Source organism: Apodemus sylvaticus, chromosome 14 (assembly GCF_947179515.1).
Source record: "Apodemus sylvaticus chromosome 14, mApoSyl1.1, whole genome shotgun sequence".
Taxonomy (NCBI): Eukaryota; Metazoa; Chordata; class Mammalia; order Rodentia; family Muridae; genus Apodemus; species Apodemus sylvaticus.
In genome coordinates, this window is record NC_067485.1 from 43,425,933 (window position 1) to 43,444,987 (window position 19,055).

At 44.6% G+C, this 19,055-nt stretch overlaps 1 protein-coding gene and 1 non-coding gene across 2 annotated transcripts; one reads left to right on the plus strand and one right to left on the minus strand.

Annotated features, from left to right (window-relative positions):
* The first annotated feature begins 7,299 nt into the window (after positions 1 to 7,299).
* Btn1a1 (butyrophilin subfamily 1 member A1) lies at positions 7,300 to 15,861 on the plus strand. Its single transcript, XM_052156390.1, has 8 exons — positions 7,300 to 7,383; positions 7,983 to 8,103; positions 8,511 to 8,864; positions 11,552 to 11,833; positions 12,702 to 12,851; positions 14,074 to 14,094; positions 14,185 to 14,211; positions 14,612 to 15,861. The coding sequence occupies exons 2-8, from the start codon at positions 8,025 to 8,027 to the stop codon at positions 15,241 to 15,243; spliced, it is 1,545 nt and encodes a 514-aa protein (XP_052012350.1). The 5' UTR covers positions 7,300 to 7,383; positions 7,983 to 8,024; the 3' UTR covers positions 15,244 to 15,861.
* Positions 9,852 to 9,923, minus strand: Trnae-uuc (transfer RNA glutamic acid (anticodon UUC)). Its single transcript has one exon. It is a non-coding gene; the product is annotated as a tRNA-Glu (tRNA).
* Positions 15,862 to 19,055: the final 3,194 nt, after the last annotated feature.

Consider the following 19,055-nt stretch of genomic DNA (forward strand, 5'->3'; position numbering starts at 1 on the left):
GTGAGATAAGAACATTTGAAAAGTTATGCTTGAAGCAAACACTAAAAATAACCAGGTCTGTTCCAGAAGAGAAAGGCGAAGCCTGTTCATTCATTGCTGGGGCTTGAACCCAGGGCCTTTGACAAGTTCCCTACCCCTGAGGTACTAGCCTCAAAACTAAGGTTTTGTTTTATTTTGTTATTATTTAAGACTCTAATTAACAGATATTTTCAGTTTATTATCTTTTTAGAAAAATTCAAGTTGTAAACTTTTATTACAAATTAAAAACCATTTTCAATCTCAGCTTGACTGGAGGTGGCACTAACTCTCACAGGAGCTTACCGCAAGGTTCTGTGCTAGCAACCTGATGATCCTTACAGGGTAAGGACCTACTCCCCCCTCCCACCAGGACCTGTTTTCTCTAGACATCTAGATTTCCAGAGCTGGGCTCTCCACTCTAGTCCTATGAAAAAGCTTCTTCCAGTTGCCAGACACACACACACACACACACACACACACACACACACACACACACACACCAGCATCTCTCAGTACATTGTTCGTTTAGCAGCTTAGATGATATCTACAGCACAGGTTGCAGCCTCCAGGATCTTAGCCACAGGCAGTCAGAATTCTCTACCAGTCTCCCAGCATTTGCAGCACCCGCCCCAAATTGGCTCCAGGATTTGAGTTCTCAGATACAGTAAATTCTTGACATCTGAAGCCAAGAGGAACTTCCCCCAGCTTTCTAAGAAGAAAAGCTGAGACATGGATCATGATGCACTATGATAAATTTTCTGCAATCAGGCATTCACAGGAGGGGACAGTTGTTTCATTGTGAGTTTTATGCACACATTCCCAGAAACTCATCTTAACCCCATTCCACTGATTTCCACATACTTAACTCACCTGATAATTTATTTTAGTCTTGCTCACTTTCCAAAAATACTCAGAAAGGAGCCTGGAAGAGTCTGAGTCCTCTTTGTCTCCATTGTTCTACAGACAATAAGCCTTTTATAAGCCCCACTCTTACAAGAATTGGAGTGCATAATGGAGTGTGGGCCACTGACTTCAAAGGGAATCTAGCTTTAACCTCCCACAATTTCTAAGCCTCAGGATGTGTGATAATTTAAAAAATAAAGGTAAAACAGCAATTTGGAGAAAAGGATGGAGAGGAATGAGATGGTAATTGTTTTGAAGCTTTAGGACACTAATTGTCTCTTGGAAGTTGATCACAACATTAGCTGTCCCATTTCTCCCTCCCTAGCATTCTAGGAGGCACCGTAGTTTTGGCTGACAGTAAGGGAGGGAGGATTTCAGGCAGAGTGTGGTGAAGAGGAGCAGGGACTAGAGCTGGTATAGCACAGCAGTGAAAAGGCTCAGAAAGTCCCAGGGATGCCAAGGATTGATAGCATAGTGCTCTACTTCTTTAAAGGCAACTAGTTGTCTTCTGGATCTCGCGTCTCTTGAATTTGAAGGTGCCACCCCTTTGTCTCCCAGTTTGCCTGGAGAAGTACCAAGGGGCTTAGGCATCTCTCTGGACAACATCACTATCCAAGCCCCTACGAAGGGCAAGATTTCCACTGGGTTCTGAGATGGGGAGTTTCTAGTTCCACTTAGTCACTTAAGAGCCCCTGGTAGGGTGTGGTGGCCTATGCCTTTAATCTTAGCACCTACATCCATTAGCAGAGGCAGGTGGATCCCGTGAGCTCAAGGCCAGACACATCTATATATTGAACTGCAGGGCAGTCAGGGTGACATAGTGAGACTGTGTCAAAGAGAGTCCCCAGCAAAGCAGAGCTCACAGCAGCAGCCTAGTAAACTTGCCCTTTGTTAGTTCTTCCTGTCTCCTTTCTTCACTTCCTCACTGTGCTTCCTGAAGTCACTTCCCAGTAAATTACTGGCATCCACATCTTTGTGTCAAGGTCTGCTTTTGGTGAAGACAAACGGAGACAAGGTTTAATCAGGGTCCACTAAGTGACAGTGATGGTATAAGGAAATCAGCTGCCTCATCACCTGAGGATTCTGATTCAAGAATAACACACACACACACACACACACAGAGAGAGAGAGAGAGAGAGAGAGAGAGAGAGAGAGAGAGAGAGTAAAAAATGCATCCAAAATATAAATGGTTATATACAGAAATAAAAGTATAAATGAGTTACTGTGTTCAGAAATGTGTAGACAAGTAACAGATAAAACAATTATACAGACTACCACGGTGGCTCATGCCATTAATTCCAGTTCTCAGGAGGCTGAGGCAGGAGGATCACCGTGCCTTCAAGGACATCCTAGACTACATAGTAAGTTTCAGGCAAGACTGGGTTACCTTGCCTCAAAATAAATAAAATAAAAGTGATGAGCAGGCAGCCACCTTGGCTTCACCTCCCTATAACCCCAGCCTTGGGAGGTGGAGGCAGGAGGATAATTTCAATGCTATCCGCAGCTGTGTAATGTGCTTAGTGCCAGCCTGGGCAATGAGATTCGGTTTTCCCCACCGCCGCCTGCAGAAGTACAGTTATATTTGTTTGTTTCTGAAAGAAGCGGTGGAAGTTACCACCCTTAGGTGACTTTTGAGAGAGGAAGAGGAATTAACAATGCAGACAAGAGGGGCAGAATGTTCTGGAAGAGAGAAGATAAGCACTATTATCTGGAGAAGGTTCTTTGAGTAACCACACCAATTCCGAGTTTTGCCAGCTAGTGGGACAAGTGTAGGAAGAGGAAAGAGAAAGACTTTTACCTTTCTTCAACTTTTTACCATGGAAATATCTTTGTCATTTACAAACACATTGGAGGAGGGGAAAAAAAAACACAAAATGATCTCATATGAGTCAATGTTGAGACTCATTCAGTCACCCTGGAGAGAAGTGTTACATGAGGCTGTGGGTCACAGGTTAAACACACCCGGGACTACCAAAGTATTTGTCCCTCCCTCCCTTCTATCTGTCTTCCTCCTGTTCTTGTTTTGAGACACAATGTCCCTGTGTAGCCTGGCTGGTCTGTGTCTTGTTTTGTAGGCCAGGAAAACCCCTCTCAAACTCAGAGCAATGCTCCTGCATCAGCCTCCAGTCTGTTACAAATAGTCATCTTAATTACATCTCTTCCTACAGAGCCTAAGGGTTCCGACTTCAGCATAGTTCCACGTCCGAGTGATGAAACTACACAGTCAAAAACCCTTCTTAATTATTCAGTAACCAGCAATATATTTAAAGGTTTGTTTTTCTCATTTTTAACTGTGTGTATATATGTGTGCCCGAGTGTGGGTTCGTGCACACAAGCGCAGATGCTCCTGCAGTCCAAAGAGATCCCTGGGAGCTGGCCGGCCATGAACCACTTGGACATATGTTCTCTACAAGAGCAGTCCAGGTCCTTAACTGCTGAAACATCTCTCCAGCCCAACTATTAATATTTTTGTTCTTCCGTCTGGTAAGCTAGGATGGAACATTTAAATCTATTGTATAAATCATTTGAAAACACAAATTACCAAGCCGGGCGGTGGTGGCGCATGCCTGTAATCCCAGCACTTGGGAGGCAGAGGCAGGCGGATTTCTGAGTTCAAGGCTAGCCTGGTCTACAGAGCGAGTTCCAGGACAGCCAGGGCTACACAGAGAAACCCTGTCTCAAAAAACCAAAAAAAAAAAAAACACTTTTTTTTTCATTTATTTACTACATGTAAGTACACTGTGGCTGTCTTCAGACACTCCGGAAAAGGGAGTCAGATCTCCTTATGGATGGTTGTAAGCCACCATGTGGTTGTTGGGATTTGAACTCAGGACCTTCAGAAGAGCAATTAGTGCTCTTAACTGCTGAGCCATCTCTCCAGCTCCCCAAAGCTTCTTGCTCAAAGTTAATCTGCAACAACAACAACAACAAAAAAAAAATATTCTGCCCTTGGGGCGGGGAGACAGCTAGGGATCTTGGTAAGGTGCTTGCTATGCAAGCATGAGACCTGTTGACTCTCAAAACCAACATTCAAAATCCTGTGGTGCTGTATCCTTGTCACCTTAGCACTGAGGAGGTAGAGACAGGAGGGTCCCTGGGGCTTGGTGGCTGGCCAGCCTAGCCTGGTTGGAGAGCTCTGGACCAATAAAAGGCCCTCTCTCAAAAATGAAATGAAAGGCTGGCAAGATGTCTCAGCCACTGTGAGTGGGTGCTGTGACTGCAAGGTTTAGTTCCCAGTACTCAAATCAAGTGACTCACAACTGCCTATATGACTCCAGCTCCAGGGGGTCTGATAACCAATTCTGGCCTCTATGGACACCTGCACTTACGTACACAAACCCACACACATAGACACATCATTTTAAAAATAAATAAATTAAATAAAAAAAAAAAGAAGAAAATACAAATTACCCACAACTGATGAGGCAAGAATTCAGAACTAAAGTTCTGAAACTGATATTTTGATAATATATATTTCCTGTAGGTATGGTCAAGATGAGTGTGGAATTTCCGGTTGGCATTCAGACATACAGGGATTGTTACATTCTAAGTCCTCATGCCAGTCCTTAACACGCAGAGAATATTAAGCAAAAAAGTAATAAAATCAGATTCATGCTTAGGAACAGCACACATTCTGGCAGCCAGTCGGGCCAACTGGAGTAGCTATCTTTGGTCTTAAGCATAATAATTTTAAGAAATTAAATAAAATGAGAAGGAATGTTGTCAAAAAATAAAGTACTTACTTTAAAATTGTTTTTAATTTATTTTTAATTTATGTGAATGCACGTACGTCTGTCATGTGTGTGTGTATAGCTGGGAGGCCATGGAATTTGAATTATGGACAGTTGTGAGTGACCGTGTGGGTACTGGGAGTGTGTGGGTCCTCTGCAAGAGCAACCGGCACTCTTACCTGCTGAGCCATCTTCTCAGACTCCAAATATAATACAATTATTAACTCTAATTTCTAAAAAGTCCACAAGAAAGAAGACCTCAAAATAGACAGCAACTGGTCTGGATGGCTCCAGACCAGATTGTATCAAGTGGCTGGCTAATCCATGAGAAATGCCCAGCCTTGCTGTAATACAAAGGCTTTATACTATTGCCACTACGACAACGACTACTACTTCTACTACTACCGATAATGATGATAAAACTGAATTCCACTAATTTTTATATAAGCATGTAAGATAATACCTCTTGTTGCTTACAGGTCTGAAGGACCCTCTGGTGGATGCTATGGTCCTTTTAATATTATAGGAAAAGTCACTGATAACATATATGTTTATGCCCTTTGATTCAATGACTTTATTTATGAGATTGGATCAAGCATTGGTAGTTATCATATTTATAAACAAAGATATATACATATCTTTTTCTATTTTCTTTTTCTTCTTTCTTCCTCCTCTTCTTCCTCCTCCTCTTCTTATTTCTTCTTCTTTGTCTTTTTTTAACCATTTTTTCCAGGCAGGCTCTCCCTGCATAGCTCTAGTTGTCCGAGAACTTGATATATAGATCAGGCTGGCCTCAAACTCTTAGAGATCTTCCTACCTCCGCCCCCTGAATGCTAGAAATAGAAGCATGCACTAGTATGCCTGTTTTACTGTGCATTAAAAAAAGAGTTTATCCTACCCTTTTACAACAGACAAACAAAGAACAAACAACATCCATTTACTGATACTTACTGCTTGCTACCAGCTAGTAAAGCAAACAGACAGAGATGGTGGATCCATCCAAGCGACAAAACAACTCTCCTTTGAACCAGGGACCTAAGGATTCCCAATGTCATGATTCTAATCGTCCTCCACTCTACCATCCAAGCTATCAGGGGATATCACATAGAACCTCTAACAGAGTGTCAAGTAGCTTAGACTAGCTTCAAACTCCTCCTAAATTTGAGAATGATTTTTAAATTTCTGATCCTCCTAATTCCACCTGAGATTACCAGAATGAGCCACCATGGCTGATTTTAAGCAGTGCTGGACTTCATGAATGCTAGATGGATCCTCTACCAAATGCATTCTTTATAATAGAAAAAGAACTGAAAATCCCACAACCTTGGCAAATATATACTTATTAGCTATGCTATGACCTGTGCAGGAAAACTTACTGATTGTTTCTATCATATGCATAAATATAAAGTAAATACCAGAACAATACATATCAGCTTATGGTGATTTCTCTTTATTTTTGGTGTTTTTCTTTATTTTTCCATTTTTTTCTGTAATAAATGGAAATTCAAAACCAAATAAGGAGTTGCTGATCTCATGACTGACTTTGGCGGGGTGAAGCTCAGGTCCTTGGGAGCTGTGCAGTTATACCTCCTTGAAGATGGGCGTCCGGTGGAATCCGGCCCCGGCCTCCACACTCCCGACGACGACGCTGTCTTATGGAAAAGATCAAAGAGGGAGAGCTGTAGTCATTGTGGACTCACTCTTTAGTTATTCACACCTGGGCTGGAGAGATGGCTCAGTGGTTAAGAGCACTGACTGTTCTTCTAAAGGTTTTGAGTTCAAGTCTTGGCAATCACATCCATCTTTAGTTATTCATACCTGGGCTGGAGAGATGGCTCAGTGGTTAAGAGCACTGACCTTTTCTTCTAAAGGTTCTGAGTTCAAGTCTTGGCTCACAACCATCCATAGTTATTCACTGCTGTAATGACAAAGTAATTTACCTTTTGGGCTCCTATTCTTTAGCTTGTTTCAAATACTGTTTGTGTCAAATACTCTTCCAACTCAGCATAATTCAAGCAAGGTATTAGTAACATTGTTCTTTTTTTTTTTTTAAATTAACAAACAAAACCGGGTGGTGGTGGCGCACACCTTGTAATCCCAGCACTCTGGGAGACAGAGGCAGGGGGATTTCTGAGTCCGAGGCCAGTCTGGTCTACAGAGTGAGTTCCAGGACAGCCAGGGCTACACAGAGAAACCCTGTCTCGAAAAAAAACCAAATCCAAAAAAAAAAAAAAAAAAACCCATAACAAACAAACACCCCCACTCTCTTTTGTTTTGTTCTCCATATGTAGCCCTTGCAAGTCTGGGTCTTGCTAAGTGGCCCAGGCTGGCCTTAAACTTACAATGACTCTCCTGACTCCCGGAAGCACATGGGCTAAAAGAACAGAAGCCACAGAGGTAAATTCACTGCTTGACGGCCTCTGTGTCTCATTTCAGTTACTCAAGCCTTCTTTCCTTTTGTCCCCATCCCCTATATTCAGTCCAGCTTTTTAATGACTGTATTGTTCTCTTAGCAGAGGCGGATGAACCACCAACCTGTGGTCCACACGTTTGAAAAGCTGCCCCTCCCCCCACCGCAAGTAAATACACTTGGCCAGTCCGGGCAGGCTTCTGTAACTGCACAGCCTTCCTCCTTCTGAAGCTCTCATCTCTGGCCCTGGGGTGACAAGCAGCCTCTTTCACTTGGTCACTGTGGCCCTGGCTCCCCCTTCCTCGGGAACTGTCAAAGTCGGTAGGTGCTTCACTCTCAGCTCAGCGAGCCACAAAATATCACAGCTCTCTTCCTCTCTTCTTCGTACTATGCTCTTTTGTTCCTCAAGCTCTTCAGCCCTACCGCCTCTCTCTATCAGGCTGTGACAAGATTGTATGGACCTCACAATGTAACTCCCGGGGCTCGCCCTCCTGCGTGCTGCTGGGCTTTCAGGTGTGAAGCACCACCTCCCGTCCTTCTCCCTCTCTTTCATGTCTGTTCTCCATTTGTACCTCTGTGCCTTTCTCTTCTTTATCACTTCTAAACACAAATAACAAAGTATCCCACTCGATACCATTTTATTTTATTGTTTTATTGTTGTTGTAACATGGAGATTTCTTCATTATCTACAGCTGTGCCTCACAGCTCCCTTCTGGAGGCAATGGAGGGCTGGAGGATGGAGTTTGCTATTTTGTACCTGCCTGACCAGACTTACAGAAGGGTATGGGCAGGCGCTGTTGTAACATGGACTGAAAATTACACTGCAGGGGGAATACAGAGCCCTCCAGGTTGGAAGGAACTAGTGGAGAACAGGGCACTTGCAGAGCTCATAGTTTACCTCCTGACCATTTCTCTCCCAGCTGAAGCTCTTGGTGGGCTCTATTGCCCCAACAAGCTCAGAGATGGCAGTTCCCACCGAATCCTGCCTCTTGGTCTATCTGCTCACCCTCGTGACCCTACAGCTGCCCACGCTGGAGTCGGGTAAGTCTCTCTTCTAGCCTTCTCTTTCTTGCAAAATTGGAAAGTCCCTATAAATATCTGTGACCCGGTTTGGCTCTTGGTGGGTACCTCTACCACAATCCAGTGAATTCAAAGGCAATCCACTGGGCAACTAGTACACACCTGCAATTCCAGCACTAAGTGGGCAGAGGCAGATCTTTCTGAAGCCAAAACCAGCCTGGTTTTCACAGAGATAGCCAGGGTATCCAGGGTTATACAGGGAGTGCCTAGCTGTTTTTCCTTTAAATCAAAGGAATTGGAACTCTGAGTGTGGTGGTGGTGCACACCTGTAATGCTAACACTTGAGAGTTGAGGGCAAGGAGATCAAGGAGGTCAAGGCTGCATAGCGAGCCCCAACCAATTGTCCAATCTGACTTTGTGTATTACAGCAGCTCCCTTCGATGTGACCGCACCTCAGGAGCCAGTGCTGGCCCTAGTGGGCTCAGATGCCAAGCTGACCTGTCGCTTTTCCCCAAACGCGGGTTCAGAGCACATGGAGCTGCTGTGGTTTCGACAGACGAGGTCGCCATCGGTACTTCTATACCGGAATGGCCAGGAGCAGGAGGGCCAGCAGATGACGGAGTACCGCGGGAGGGCGACGCTGGTGACAGCCGGGCTCCTAGACGGCCGCGCTACTCTACAGATCCGAGGTGTCAGGGTCTCAGACCAGGGGGAGTACCGGTGCTCTTTCAAAAACAACGACAACGAATCCAAGGAAGCCGCTGTACTTCTCAAAGTGGCTGGTGGGTACAGAGGGGATGTGTCGCCTCGTCACTCAGCGCGGAGACTCTCACTTTGGGAACCATCAAGTTCATTTTCCAAATCACTTTGAGTTTGAAGAAGCGGGGCCGGCGCAGAGTGGGAGATGAGTGGGAAGGAGCAGGATGCAGAGCGAGATTCGTTCCTGCGGATATTTTTCTCTAATTATCTTCTGCACTTTCCCCTCTAGAACAGGACGACTCCCTCCGAGAAATACATAACATTCGTATTTTAACTTAGTTTTTGAAACAATATCTGCTATGTAGTTCTGGAAAACCTCCTGCTTCTACCTCCACAGTGCTGAGATTACAAGTGTGTATCCCCACATTTGGCTATTACATTATTTTACAAGGTACACCATAATTTACTGGACCAGTTCTGGTAAATTTGTATGCCAGTTTAACTTGTGTATGTTTGTAGGTTTACAGAAGACTGTGGGGATCATCTTAGATGCTCTGAACAGCTTCGTGGTTTATTGTCTAAGGACAGACATCCTAACAGAGTGTGGTCCGTTGCTAAAGTTCTTGATCCACCTCCAAAATGGTTTTATTCGTATTACTCGTATTCTCTACGTCTCCCTCTCTGAGATAATAAGGAAAGAATACACTGATCTCTAATTTCCCTCCTTAGTGATCCAAATCAAGCAAAGCTCCCACTCCGTTTTTCCTACTGTGAAACCAAAAAGCTAAATCCAGCAAGAATTTGCAGCAAGGAAATAGATAAGTGAAAAATACTTTGTTAATGGTAAAGCATCATATACTTATAAATAAACATCTACATCTTAGGCTAGTGTGTATAATACACAGATATTGCCATTCACCAGTTCTCATTTAGGTATTTAACTTGCTACTTTTGAGAAAGGAGCTGACATACCTCTGTCTCAAACATCACAGCTTTTAAGAACACTTTGAAGTTCTTTATCAAGTGCTAGAATCATTTTGTATGGAACAAACCAGATCAAAAGGTTGAGCTTCCCACACCGGGAGTCGAACCCGGGCCGCCTGGGTGAAAACCAGGAATCCTAACCGCTAGACCATGTGGGAGCTGCTATGTATAGCTTTTCATCTTGTCTCCTCCCATGTACAGGATTACAGGTGAATGACACACCCGCTCTTTAAATGCTAGGAAAGGAATCTTTCAACTGTATCTCTAACTCAAAAATACACTGCTATGTTTTGCCATATTTAAATTCATGTCATATTTAGAGAATGGCATCTTAAAATTATATAATATATACATATATATGTATATATTTACACACACGTGTGTTTGTGAATATTTCAACTGGGAAGTGACATCCTGTAATTCCAGCAACTGGGAGATACAAGCAGGAAGATCAGAAGTTCAAAATTGACCTTGGCTACTTAGAACCTCGATGTTGTTATTATCTTTTATAAATGATGGCCATTTTTATAAAACAAGTTTACATTTTCATACACACTAGTTGAAATATGAAGAGCTGTTGAAGTATTGTTTAAGGATACTTTTCTATAGCCCAGAATTTTTCTATATCCTGTAAAACTGTGAAAAGGGGAGAGGGGAGAAGGAAAGAGAGGTAGGAAAAGAGGAGAGAGGAAGAGGGGTATATAGATGAGAAAAGTAGCTTTATGTTAATTTTGTCGCTGCTAATTTTCTGCTGCTGTTTGTTTGTTTGATGTTTTTGTATCAGGGTGCTACTATGTAGCTTTGGCTGGCCAGAAACTTGCTATGCAGACCAGGCTGGCCAAGAACTCATAGAAAACCGCCTGCTTCAGCCTATCCAGCACTCAGATTGAAGGCCTGGACCATCACATTCTCTGTTGTTATTGAGATACGGTCTTGAATTCATTATATAGCAGAGGCTGGCTTTGAACTCCTGAGTCGTCTCCCTCCACCTCCCGAGTGCTAAGATTACAGTTGTGTGTCCCCTGTGTTGATTTTTGTTGGGGCACAATTCTGTGAAGAAAGATGAGGTTGAAACCATTTAAGAAAATTCTTGAATCAGCATCCTAGGTAAAGGAAAGTTAAATTATTAACTACAAACTCCAAGGAGAAAAACAAAACAAAATTCCAAACTCTGTTCTCAAGAATATAGTCTTTTGGGGAGTAGAGGTGTGACTCGGTTGGAAGAGTGCTTGCTTAGCACGCGTGAAGCCCGGGGTGGGATCTCCAGCACTGGATACGCATGGTTTATGGTGGCACATGTCTAATACCAGCTTTTGGAAGGTAGAGGTAAGAGGGCCAGAAGTTCAAGGTTAGCTTCAGATGTTTGAGGCCAGTCTGAGCTACATGATAATCTGTCTAAGGAGGATACTTTTCCTTCTATCCTGAAATACTCTAGTCACCTCGTCCCCCAAGTCACGGTATGCTCTTCTAACCCCAGAGGTTTTTCCTGACTCTAAAGATCCTAAGGCACCTTTTAGCCATTGTTCTTACGGTTCTAGATGGCTGCACCTCCATGTGCACTCATGAGACTTTTCCTTATGTTGAAGAGTGTGGTCTCAATAAGGCTCCATCTCTAATATAAGACATTGATTTTTATTGATCCTTCAGTCTTCATACGAAAGGATTAGGATTAGAGGAATCCTACCCAGCCCCAGTCTACTTTTGCCTCCTCTCTGTCTTTCTCAAATGAAGACTGGTTCCCAGGGAAGCAACCACTGAAAGATTAAGGTCAGTTTCTCTCTAATAGCTGTGGGCTCAGATCCTCACATCAGTATGAAGGTCCAAGAGAATGGAGACGTGGAGCTAGAGTGCACCTCCTCCGGATGGTACCCAGAGCCTCAGGTGCAGTGGAGAACAGCCAACGGAGAGACGCTACCATCCACATCAGAGTCCCAGAAGCATGATGAGGAAGGCCTGTTCACTGTGGCAGCTTCGATGATGATCAGGGACAGCCCCATAAAGAATGTGTCCTGCTGCATCCAGAATATGATCCTTGGCCAGGGGAAGGAAGTAGAGATCTCCTTACCAGGTCAGTGGAACTAGTGCTTGGTTCCCAGGATGACAGAGACCCAGGTCAATATGACTTGGGACCCTGCTCAGAAGGGACTTCATGACAAAATTGTTTACATCTCCCCTAGCTCTTGCCTGCTGACTTGAGGAAGCCCTACCAACTTAATTAGAATAAAGACTCTGAGGGCTGGGCTGTATCTCTGCAATCGAGTTCTTTCGTGGCATGCAGAAGGTCCTGGGCTTTATCCCTTAGTCTGCACACAACACCTCCATCCATGCCAGTCTCATAAACACTCCAGAACTTTATTCCAGAGAAACAGGTGACAGAGAAGCTTTGCCTCTGGGGTCCTTCCTGACTGCACCCGTCTCCTTCAATAAGCAGAGAATTATTTTTCCGATTTGACTGTGTCCTTCCAGAAGCTCTCCTCCTCCCTTTCTTGTTCCACGATGGAGCTCCTCCATACAGGCCGCCAAAGACCGCCAAGTTCCTCCAGGAACTTTCATCATTTCAGTTTATTGCCTGTGGTTTAGCGGGAATCATTGCTTGTTTATTGGCCAATAACTTCCATTCTGTCTTACATGCAGTCACCCTTCCTCTTCCTTCTTTACTTCAACCACCTCGCTGATAGTTAACAAGGGGTTGCTGTCAATCTTTATTTCACATGTTCTTACCCCAACTGCAGTGCTTGCTTTGGCCCAGGGCCAAATCTTTCTGAAAAGCTTAGCAAGATGGAGCAATTCTTGCTGGGGGGCGGTGGGGGGGGGACACGAAGAGCACCCCATCTCTGGTCTCCTTTGGTACCAGGAGAGAATCTGGAATTACTCAGTTTCCCAACCAGTGTCCCTTTTGGTTTGTTGTTTGATTTTTGCTTTGCTTTGTTTTTTAGCTCCCTTCATGCCAAGGCTGACTCCCTGGATAGTAGCTGTGGCTATCTTCTTACTGGCCTTAGGACTTCTCACCATTGGGTCCATACTCTTCACTTGGAAACTATACAAGGAAAGATCCAGTCTGCGGAAGAAGGAATTTGGCTCTAAAGGTAAATCACAGTGTCCCCAAAGGCTTTGTGTCACAGCTCCAGGGAAGGTTGGATTCAGGCCTGTTTGGATGACTTACAACAGGAAGATGTTGGATTTTAAAATTCTGAGGTTGGAAGGAATTATAAACCTTCTGAAGTGACAGGTACCTAATATAAAGAAAACTGCATGTGCCCCAGGCAAAGTCAGAATTAGCCCGAACTGTCATTGTATATCTGATATTCTTTCACAGTCTAGAGGAAGAATCTTATTATTAAGATCTAGTCCTAAGTCTTAAGCCAGAAGGAACTTCCAGATGATTTCTTGGAAATATTCTGGCGGGGTTTTTATTTATTTATTTATTTATTTACTTACTTACTTATTTACTTATTTGCTTATTTACTTATTTATTTTTATACTTTATTTTAGTTTGATGCCAGCATTTCCTTTTTATTTATTTTTGTTTTTTATTAGATATTTTCTTTATTTACATTTCAAATGTTAACCCCCTTCCATGTTACCCCACCGAAAACCCACTATCTCATTCCCCCTCCCCCTGCTCTATTCTTTTTTTTTTAGATATATTCTTTATTTACATTTCAAATGATTTCCCCTTTCCTGCACCCACCCCCACCCTCCACCCACCCCCACCCTGCACAAAGTCCCATGAACCATCTCCCCTCCCCCTGTTCCCCAATCAACCCTATCCGGCTTTCCTATCCTGGCATTCCCCTACACTGTTGCATTGAGCCTTTCTAGGACCAAGGGGCCTCTCCTCCCTTTGATGTCCAACAAGACCATCTGCTGCTGCCTATGCAGCTGGAGCCATGGGTAACTCCATGTGTACTCTTTGGTTGATGGTTTTATCCCTGGGAGCTCTGGGAATACTGGGTGGCTCATATTGTTGTTCCTCCCATGGCGCTGCAAACCCCTTCAGCTCCTTAGGTCCTTTCTCTAGCTCCTATATTGGGGACCCAGTGCTCAGTTCAATGGCTGGCTGAGAGTGTCCCCTCTGTTTTTGTCATGCACTAGCAGAGACTCCCAGGTGACAGCTATATCCACCGCAGGCATTTCTATTCCTGGTTTGCAGGCAGTGTTCCTGTCACCAGGGCACCACAGAGTAAACAGTGCTCCTTTATGTGTCTCTCATTCTGGTTTTCCTTCTTCCTCTTTTATATATATATATATGTGTATATATATATATATATATATATAGTCATTGACATAATTTTGTTTGTTTTCCAGAGAGACTTCTGGAAGAGCTCAGTAAGTGGTCTTCTTCTTTTTGAGTCATAAGATTTTCTCTCTCCTACCTGTTAACCCACCACTGACGGTCTCTCTCTTTTTACATTCCAGGATGCAAAAAAGCTGCAGTACATGAAGGTCAGTGGTGGTGCTGAGCTCCTCCCGGCCTCTGAAGCCCTACCCTGGGAGTCACAGACCTGTGAGGCTTGCACTCTGACAACCTCCTTAGTGACAGGATGGAAACAGGGAAGGTGACAGGAATGGTCTCAGAGCTCTCTGTGAGGCATCCTGAGAACCACCAATGGGATGGTGGCTAGTGGAAAAGCTCCTCTGTCATACCCAATTTAGTGGTCAGTTCTTAAGTCATTCCGTAGCAGCAAAGAAGAGATAGGAGAGCTAGCGAGTGGTCTGATAACTCCCCTGCCGCAGGGGCTCCTACTACAGCTTCTGCAACTCTGTGCCACATCTCTGGGAAGGAGGGACGGGTCGAGTAGTCCAGGTCTCCTAACAGGCTGATGCAGTCTCTCTTTGCCTCCAGTTGATGTGACTCTGGATCCAGACACAGCCCACCCCCACCTCTTCCTGTATGAAGATTCAAAGTCGGTTCGATTGGAAGATTCTCGTCAGATCCTGCCTGATAAACCAGAGAGATTTGACTCCTGGCCCTGTGTGTTGGGCCGTGAGACCTTTACTTCAGGGAGACATTACTGGGAGGTGGAGGTGGGAGACAGAACTGACTGGGCCATTGGTGTGTGTAGGGAGGATGTGGTAAAGAAAGGGTTTGACCCCATGACTCCTGATAATGGGTTCTGGGCTGTGGAGTTGTATGGGAATGGGTACTGGGCCCTCACCCCACTCCGGACCCCTCTCCGCTTAGCAGGGCCCCCTCGCCGAGTTGGGGTTTTCCTGGACTATGAATCAGGAGACATTTCCTTCTACAACATGACTGACGGTTCTCTCATCTATAGTTTCCCTAGCATGTCTTTCTCTGGCCCGCTCCGTCCCTTCTTTTGTCTGTGGTCCTGTGGTAAAAAGCCCCTGACCATCTGTCCAACTGCCAGTGGGCCTGAGAAAATCACAGTCATTGCTAATGTCCAGGACAGCATTCCCTTGTCCCCGCTGGGGGAAGGCTCTGCTTCAGGACACAGAGATGCTACCTTTCTCGCCTAGCCAAGCAGCACCGTAACAAATATCCCACCTTGATGCCCGCCTTCCTTTGACTAGTTCCTAGTGCCCCGAAGCTTAAGCTGCCAGCTTCTCTCGGTCCTGTTTCTTCCTGCTGGATGGAGATTAACTCACATTGGGAAGGTGTAGGCTGCTGCCAGACAAGGCAGGAGGAAAGGCCACCCTGGCTTGTTTCCGTACTGACATTGGGGAGGTTGGGAGCTGAATCCTAAACTATTCCCAGTGCTCATATTCCTTCAGGCCAGAGCCTTCACAGGAGGACTTGATACAATCCCCTGAGGGACCAAGAGGAATTAGGTTGGCATGTAATTATGGCAGAAACATCTGGAATAGGGTTTCTAAAACAACAGGTTTTAGGTAAGGAAAAACCAAACCAAATGGCAGAATGCTAAGAAAGGAAGATACTGGGCTAAAATCCTCTAAAGGGACTTAGAGGAGACGTGACAGGCAAGTGAAGTGAATTTGGTCTAATTAGATACACTTGTCCTGTCCCTAGGGTTTTTCAGTTATATCTCAATTTTTTTCTTAATTAAAATTTTAAGAGAGCTTCATACATGTATAAATGCATTCTAATTACACTCACCTCCCTCTATTCTGTCTTATTTTCCTCCCTTTTCCTCATCAATACACCTCCCTCCCCCACCCCCACCCCCCATCTTGCTTCAAACCTGGCCACTGAGTTTAATAGCTACCATGAGAACATGGATTTAGAGCTCTCCTCTGAGCTCAAGAGAGCAGGTGTGACTGAATACAATGATTTTCTCTCTCCTACAATCAATCAGCAGTCAATAGTTGAGCCAGGAGGGTCAGGGCCGCATGAGCCCCTCCCCTATCAAGGCCAGCTGTTGACAGGGCCAGTTTTAGCACCTGTGAGATCATGATTACACGAGCCCAGAAGAGACCATTGCTCAGCCATCCTCCCTACCCTCTGGCTTTTATGGTCTTTTGTCCTTTCTTTCAGGATGCATCTGAACACTGTATCTTGAGTTTTTTAAGTCATGTTTTACAGGACAGAGGAGACTGGCCCTGCTTGTTTGAGAGCACTGTGAGCGAGCTAGCAAGAAACAGAGGAGTGGAGATGAACAGGGGCTGGAGAACCAGACAGGCTTATAGTAGAGGAGAAATTTCTAAACAAACCCTCCAGGTATATATATATATATATATACACAAATATATACACACACATACATATACACACACATACATATACACACACACATACATATACATATACACACATATACATACACACACATATACATACACACACATATACCTTCCTTTTTTTTTTGACCTCCCTAAAGGTCAATCCAACCTCACATTATTGACTCCACTAAGTAGAGAGAGTGTGTGTGTGTTTTAAGATAGAGGTATGTAGCTTAGACTGGCCTTGAATTCCTGATTCTCCTGCCTCTGCCTTCCAAGTGCTGGAAACATAGCCACATCCACCACACCTAGCAAATCTACCAACTTTGATTCAGCATGCTTAGGTCCCATCACTGTTTTATCAGGAGCTGCATGCTCCCTCAGCCCTCACTGTGATGTCGATGTCTGACCACCTCACAGGCCCCTTCTCTTCCCTTCCCTTTCCCTGCCATCCTTTTCCACACTGTGCCTTTACTCAGTGCAGCCTAAGCAGGTATCTTGCCTCTGGTCCCCAGAGCTGTACCATGATGCTCTGCTCCACACAGCTGAATGGTTTGTGCCTACTTTTGCGTGCCCTGTGTCCTCCTGTTTGAATGGGACTTGTTTTGTCAATGGCCTGTGTGTGCATCCAAGCCCTTCCACTTCTGTCGTATTTTTCCAGCTTCTAGAATGGATTCTACCAAATAAAGAAAGAGAAAGAAACGCATGTCTGTTTGCTGAAGGCAGCCTCTGAACTTTTCTTTCTGTATCGCAGTCAGAGGGACTGGATTGAACTGCAACAGGAATGAGCGCTGCCTGGGAAAGTGCTGTCACAGCAGGGCTGTTCTCTATGGCCCCAGGCCTAGGCCTGGAGGACTTCTCAGAACCGGCAGAGAAGGGAGCTACTCAGGAAGATCAAACTACCTTCAAAGAGGCCACTGTGCTGCTGGCTCCCTGCTCTCAGCCTTGTTTCAAAGGCAACTTCATTTCTATTCCTACTAAGGTAACTTTGTAAACCCCACCACACTGCCAGATGTACCAAGAGGGTGCAGGCAGCTCCACAGTAGAGTTCTGGCCCTGCCACGAACCAGTCCTGTGTTCCGATGCAGCACTGCTGCTGTCCTACACATGACTCTGGACGATTCAGTCTCCAAACACATGAACACTGGGGACACATTCAAACCACGGCAGCTTCTTTCCTCTGTCACCTCACAGGTCCCCAGCGCCCACTGTCGTCCTTCTCTTTTTTACCTCAAACAATAGCCACCCAATGTAGCTTGTCTTATACTATACTCTTAGGAGAAGAGTATAATGTATCTTTTATTTAAGAGAATTAATTTAATTGAGTATGGTGACATGTGCCTGTATTCCCCAGAATTCAGAAGACAAAGGCAAGAGAATTGTCACATATTTGAGCCGACTTGGACTATATGTCAGTTCAAGGTCAACCTAAGCTATATAGTAACACCCTAAGTCTTAGTCAGGGTTTCTACTCCTGCATAGATATCATGACCAAGAAGCAAGTTGGGGAGGAAAGGATTTATTGAGCTTACACTTACTTCCATGCTGCTGTTCATCACTAAAGGAAGTCAGGACTGGAACTCAAACAGATCAGGAAGCAGGAGCTGATGCAGAGGCCATGGAGGGATGTTTCTTACTGGCTTGCTTCCCCTGACTTGCTCAGCCTGCTCTCTTATAGAACCCAAGAATACCAGCCCAAGAATGGCACCACCCACAAGGGCCCCTCCTCTTTGATCACTAATTGAGAAAATGCCCCACAGATGGATCTCATGGAGGCATTTCCCCAACTGAAGCTCCTTTCTCTGTGATAACTCCAGCCTGTGTCAGGTTGACACACAAAACCAGCCAGTACACCCTATCTCAGTAAATAAATAAATGTGTTCACTTTATTCAAATATTTTACTTATAAAAATCCACAGAAAATATAGTCAAATCATCCTTTTAAAAAATGCATTGGAAGGTTGGTGAGATGGCTTACCAGATAAAGACTCTTATTTGCCAAGCCTGATGACCTGAGTTCAATGCCAGGGACTCCCATGGTGGAATGTTTTGTCCTCTGATATCCACATGTTTGTCATAGATCATGCTCACACACACACACACACACACACACACACACACGCTAAATATGTTAAATGTCTAGGAAGGTAGACAATTGCATCACTGTGTTTAATGTGTGATGTTGCATCACTGTGTTTAGTGTGTGATGTAGATCCTAATACGTATCTGTAAAACTTCACACAAAATATGTGGGCCTGCAGCTCTGAAGGGAGAAAGAAAAGGGATCTCAGAACTGGGCACAGTGAATCTTATCATCTCAGCACTCTGGAAATGGAGCTGGAAGGACCACAACTTCAGTGCCCTCCTGAGCTACACAGGAAGTTTTAAGGCCCTATCTTAAAGGGGGAAGGGGGGGGGTTTCAGATTTCAACAGCTTCGTCTCTGCTTCCCTTCTCCCCATTATCTTCAGGGAAAATGGTCCATGGGCACTGAGCAGGCATTAGAGTCTCAGGGAGCGCGATGCGCTGATGCCCACTGTTCTAGTTCTAACCTCTGTCTGTCACACCCTTAATGACTGTAAGTTTATTCTCCAACAGAGGTACTTCATTTTTACAGTAACGGCAGCCTTTGAAAAGAACCAAAGACAGGTG